General features: G+C 38.2%; 1 protein-coding gene across 1 annotated transcript; it reads right to left on the bottom strand.

The window, feature by feature from the left end:
- Window positions 1-3,218: 3,218 nt before the first annotated feature.
- LOC148999965 (pentatricopeptide repeat-containing protein At4g19191, mitochondrial-like) lies at window positions 3,219-5,818 on the bottom strand. Its single transcript, XM_089140983.1, is given in 2 exon segments — window positions 3,219-5,260; window positions 5,262-5,818. Coding segments are annotated over 2 exon segments (2,178 nt in total). The 5' UTR covers window positions 5,649-5,818; the 3' UTR covers window positions 3,219-3,469.
- Window positions 5,819-6,396: the final 578 nt, after the last annotated feature.

The raw sequence follows: 6,396 nt of genomic DNA, 5'->3' as shown, positions 1-6,396 counted from the left end.
CCCAACACAATGCCTCAAGACAAATCCTAACTAACCACTTTCCACCTCAGTCATACCCTTTGAAGATTCCCAGCCAGTAGTTGATTCCTGTCACATGTCCTTTCCCTTGATTCTGTCCCCCACATGGTTAAGGGGAAATGATTCCCTAAACATTAGTGTCTTAACAGGTTTGAAGTGTTACTATGTGGATACACATTGACTGTGCTTGGTGCAGAATGGGTGAACAGACCTGGAAGCCTTGCTATATGTTTGTGAATGCATGTAGTTTTTTCTCCTTTGTTTTTTGGGTGAAAGTGAATGCATATAGTTGAGATTTGAGAGGCAAGGTGTCACACATGACTGTGTCCACTTACTAATTAGCTAAGAAGGTCAATGCCAATTATAGCATTAAAACTCATTCCTGAAGGCCATTTTGGCCCAGCTGAAATTACCAAGACACAACATCATTGAAAGTTTATATGAAGAATAACCGGCCATTTTGGGGTGTTAAATGTCAAGATGACCGATATATTGTAATGAAATAAGTGAAAGTTCAACAACACAGTGCTAGAGTGAACTTTCCTAGAGTTTGGCACTATAGCATTTACCCCTCATTTTAGAATAGAGCTTGTTAGGCAAGATTCCAACAAGATCACAAACTATGGCACCAACCAATCTCTTTTACTACAAGCAGTCAGATTCTGTCTTTGCTATTACAAGAAGTTTTTAAGGGTCACCTCCTCTCAGTGAAATAGAGGCATCATCAAGCTTCATGAGAAGCTGGAAGGGAGTGCTTATGGAATAGGAGGCAATGGTGAATCTTTTTGGATATTCTTTTTTCGCTTGTGAAAAACCCACTGCTGGAAGCCCAGTAGTTGAAGCCCCATAAGTTAGCAAAGATGCACTATGATTAGATTTTGAACTAGTGGCATAATAAAAAATATGACAGACGAAAAGAATGGAAAATTCAGACTAACGTATCCAGGAACATGCTCTTTGAAAGAACCACAGGACCATTAAGTCCACTATAAAAATCAAACAATTCTTTCAACCATTTAACAACACAAATACAAAAAAAGAGGTAAAACGGTGAAAGAATCACACCTGAAGCATCAGTGCACTAGTATGCTTAGTCACCAAAAAATTGGTTAAGTTCACTGAGTAGGCCATCACAGAATTAACCAAAAGAAGTAAGCCAAATTGACGCGTCTTTACGCCCCAATGAAAGAACAACGTCTATTACGTTGGGCTCCATGATTATTGTTGTAGGTAGTAGACATAGAACAGCAATTGGGGACACATACAGCAGCAATTTCATCGAGTTTAACTTTGCCCTAAAATAAAAACAGAGGAAAAACATTTAACTGCTGAATACAACAAAGTGTATGCAGATGCTGAATAAATTAAGGAGATAAAGGGAGAAGTATCAAAACTCTATGAAATTTATGACAAGAAAAGCCTGACCAGTTGTAAAGAATGAGTAAATTTTCTTTCCCCATCTCCTTGTCATGTGATGAAAAATGAAAGACTGTTTTGCAAATATACATCTCCCAATTCAAAAAGTGAGATTAGGCATTTCGTAGAACTCAGGAAAGAGGTAAATGTTAAAGCATAAATTTTTGGGGGATTGACAATGGGTGGAATGTCTATATAAAAAAATATAATAAAAAAATGTATTCCCATGACACAGGACTCCAAGATTGACAATTGTGAACATGGGAATAGACAATTATAATAGAGTTTGTTAACGTTTCAATATAAAAAGGACCAAGCTATCAAACAAAGGCTAAGCATTGTTACAAACACAGCTCATTGAGATACAAAACCTTCTGTACACCTTTAAGTAGTCACATTTTGGATTTATTTGGTCTTTGGCAGTACCACATTTTTCACTAACAAATTTGATGTGGCTTGAAGGATAGACACTTTAGATGATTACGACAAAACAATGTGGGATATTCTTCAACTGCCATTTGTTAGCAGAGTTACTGAAGAGAGGATATTGAATAACTTTTGTAAGCAGACACCAACAACTGGGATTAAGTTATGAAGAATGGTCTTTAAAGAAACACTTAGCCCTACTTTCTGATTGGGATCAAGTTATAAAGGGATGGTCCTTTATTTGTTATCTAAGCAACACTAACTTCTGCTATCTAATTGGGATTAAGTTATGAAGGAATGGTCTTTTATTGGTTCTTAGCAACACTTGTCCAGCTTCCTGATCAGGACAGACAAATAATGACAACACTTACTGCTCTCTCTCTCTCTCTCTCTCTAATTTACAACCAAACCAGAATACCTAATTTTATATGTTACACCTTTACTCGATTGTAATTCTGTTAAGACCACCATATAATGGCTCTAATCTCTGAACAAGTGCACAATTTATGTTTTCAGCTCATACTGAAATTGCTAAAAGGGGATGGCTTGTTATGACGGATCATATCTAATTTCAACCACGGTGCAAATTTTGACCAAGACAACCAAATCTTCAAATAAAATCTCAGTTTTTAGAAAACCAAGAAGACTTCCCTGGTGAAAAACTATTCCCAGGTTTCGACTGAGATCAATGTTTATTTTCCTATGCATGTCAATCGTCTGGGAGGGCCCTGTGGTTGTAGTTGTTTCCCAAGAATGAAGGTTTAATTTCAAATGAGTTGAGAAAACTTAGGAATGTTATGCATACCTTAAACAGGTGCCTGTGAAACGAAATTTCTTTTTCACTTCTTCAAGACGATAGGAACTACTGCAATCATAGGGTTTTCAGTAATGAACTATAGCTTGATGAACGCAATCATAGGGTTTTCAGTGATGAACTCTAGCTTGATGAATGCAGATGAAAACTGAAGCTGATAAAGAAGGAAAAGAGGAAGATTCATGACGATCATCTCTCCGTTTAGATACCATGTAGCTCCCATTGTCGGTCAGATCTGTAGCCATTTCGATATTTGGTGTTGGTCGCAGGGAGAGAACAACAGAGACAACTGTGTAAGCCACTGTGAGCAGGTGAGGGTCGTCATGGCATGGATGCTTTAAAAACCAACGATACCAGTGATTGAAGGTTAAATTCAACCAACCTAAAATAATGGAAAAGAAAATAAAATTTGTATTGGAGATTCTGACGGTTAATATTTTGAGCAGTTCAGCCAGCCTATTCACACGTCTGTTCAGCCACACTTTTGCCTTTCTTTAATTGGATGGACCAGATTGTAGTCGAATGGAGTTGAACTAGAGGGGTTTCTGTGTGTGTGTGTGCATGTGTTTTTCCTTCTTAATGGGGTGGGATCCTGCACGAGAAAGCAACCCTAGCAAACCATTGGATACGCTTGAATGCTGAACAGTTCTCTGGCCCTCCAAAGGTTGCACCGACGATCTAGAGTAGCAGTAGCAGAAACAAACTTAAAAAGAGCTGTAGGAGATTGTAGAAGTACTGGATATGACATCAGAAATGAACTTACTCTCAAGCAAATAGAAGGAAGGAAAATGCTTTTCACACTGATTGTAAGGTGCATGCTTCAAAGTCTAAATTCATATCTCCATCAAATTTGATCTCCAGTTCAATATTTCTTAATATGCTGTATATATCCATCGTCTTCGGATGAGACTGATCTGCAACACGAAATTCATGTACACTTCCATTTATCTCCAGCCAGCTACAGCCAGGAGTCTTCTTCAAACCTCTATCTCTAAGCACAGCCCTCATCTTAGCAACCCCCTCCCATTTTCCTGCCGCAGCATATATGTTAGAGAGTAAAATATAGTTCCCAGCATTTTTAGGCTCCATAGCTATAAGATTTTCAGCAGCAAACTCTGCTACTTGAGTCTCAGAGTGCATTTTACAAGCACTCAGCAATGGACCCCAGACCCGTGCATCTGGTCGAATCGGCATTGTTCTTATAAGCTCTAAAGCTTCTTTGATATGCCCAGCACGCCCAAGAAGATCCACCATACAACCATAATGTTCTTGATTGGGCTGACAACCATAAGTCTCTGTCATCTCTTTGAAACACTCCCAGCCTTCTTTCACAGAGCCTGAATTAACACAAGCAGTTAACAGCCCAAGAAAGGTTACTCGGTCTGGCCTTAGTTTCATATCTTTCATCTGCCTGTATAATTCAAGACATTGAGACCAGTTCCCATGCTTAGAGTATGCACTGATAATAGAGTTCCATGACACTACATCTTTCGAGTCAACTTTCTCTTCACTGAAAAGCTTTTGTGCCATCTCTATGCATCCACATTTAGCATAGCTGATTAGAAATGCCGTAACCACAGAGACTTCAAAGTTTAAACCATGTTTTATGGAGTATCCATGAAGGTATTGTAGAGTTTCTAATGCTCCTGCATTTACACATGCAGGTAAGATGTTCATTACTGTAACTGAATCCACCTTGATTCCTTCCATTCTCATTTTGATGAAGAAAGACAAAGCATCATCATATTGACCATCTTTCACATACCCTTTGATCATTGAACTCCAGGAAATAATAGATTTGTTCAATAACAAATCAAAGATCTTCCGTGCAGATTCCACATTCCCACATTTACCGTACATCTCAATCAATGAATTATGCACAGACACTTGGTAATCCAAACCATTCCTAATCACATGGGCATGGATCTGCTTACCCCACTGAAGAGAATTCATATCCGCAATAGATGAAATACCAGCTAGTGCTGTGAACAAATCGGCTCTGATGCCTAGTCTTCCCATCTGAATAAGCAGTTTCAGGGCTTCCACTGGACATCCATTTCTTGAATAAGCAGAGATCATTAAGTTCCATACAACAGAATCCTTTTCTGGCATTTTCTCAAACAGTAATCTTGCAGTTTCCAAACTGGTCAATTTAGAATACATTGTTAGAAGTGCAGTATTAACTATTAGATCTCCTCCTAAATTGCTTAAAACAATTAAAGCATGAACAAATCTTCCAGCTTCCAAAGAATTCAAATCAACACTTGATCTCAAAAGATTGACTACAGTAACTGAATCGGGTTCAAGCCCTTCAAGTCTCATCCTCTCAAAAAGGATAAAACAGTTTTCCGGATTTCCATTCTGAAAAGACTCATATATCAAAGAATTCCAGTAACTCAAATCCTTGACAACGGTTCTATCAAATTCTTGAGCATCCCTAGTTTCTCCACAATTCCTGTATAAATTTAGTAGAGCAGTACTAACGTTAATATCTGAATCAAAACCCAACTTAATCACATGCCCATGGACTTTTCTCCCACACTCAATACCTCGCAGATGGAAAGAGGAGTACACAACAAAAGGGTAAAGTAAATTCATCTGGGTATATGGAGTTCAAAATCATTTCCTGGTAAAGAAAAAGAGTTTTTTCATATTCTCCAAACTTCCAAAGATTTCTAAGGAACGTGTTATAGAGAAGAGAATTGGGTTCTTCTATGGAACTGAAGACTCGTTGGGAGAGGTCGAGATGACCAATACTGGCATAGTTATCAACCAGTTTGGAATTGAGATGGGAGTTTTGATGTAGCCCATAAAGGATAAACCTGGCATGAATTTGCTGAAGGAACTCTATTTTGCCGCAGATATCAAAAAGAGAAGACAATGAGCTCTGAGGCTGAGTTTGAGGTGTGGAAATTTGTCTAAATTTTGATGGAAGACAGTCAAAGAGAAATGTCAGTTGCAGAGTAGATCGCATGTTATAAACTGCACAAGAAGTTAGAGATGTTTCTGTTCCATAATTAGGGGTAACTTCTTCCCTGTGATAATCCAATGTGACACCAGAAATTCTTTGGGTGATTTTTATGTAAAAAATTCCAGGAAGAATTCCGTTTAGAAGTGTATGCTTCGAAGTTCTGACTTCTTGAGAAAGATTGGTCCTTTTTTGAGTTCCGTAATTAATGGTGTACGACATAATTTGTGGTGGGCTTGTCGGATGTGTATCTTTATGTTGTTGTAGTTTAAATTCGACTATCAAAAGCAATGGAATATATGCTCCATTGTTTTGAGTTACCACTCTCCTGAAATTCCTGGGACTGTTGTCTAGGATGACTGGTTGTACTTCTCCAGTGAAATTTATTTGCAGCCCATAGTTCAAACGTTTTAATTTTTGGTATATGCTTTTTGGGTTGGGGTGGTTTCATAGACATCCATTGAGTACTTAATTGTACTGGATGAAGAATTGACTTCACAGGATCCTCGTGTATCTGGGAATGTAAGAAAATCTTGTATATGAAGTAAATAGAAATTCAGCTGATGATTACTGTACATTTAGTCTGCCAACATTGTTTCTATTTCCAAAATAAGCTTCTCATTGCTCCATTGATAGTGACTACTTTCCCTAGCAGCTTGGGGGTTGGGGGTTGGGTGTTGTGGTTTAAGTGCATATGTAATGTAGGGGATTGGAGGTTTCTATTTGAAACTCAATTTGGTCAAAACCATGACCT

This window comes from Hakea prostrata, chromosome 11 (genome assembly GCF_041222555.1).
Source record: "Hakea prostrata isolate BN-2017 chromosome 11, UWA_Hpros_2, whole genome shotgun sequence".
Classification (NCBI taxonomy): Eukaryota; Viridiplantae; Streptophyta; class Magnoliopsida; order Proteales; family Proteaceae; genus Hakea; species Hakea prostrata.
The sequence above is the reverse complement of the archived record's forward strand: the minus strand, read 5'-3'. Positions and strand labels throughout refer to the sequence as shown.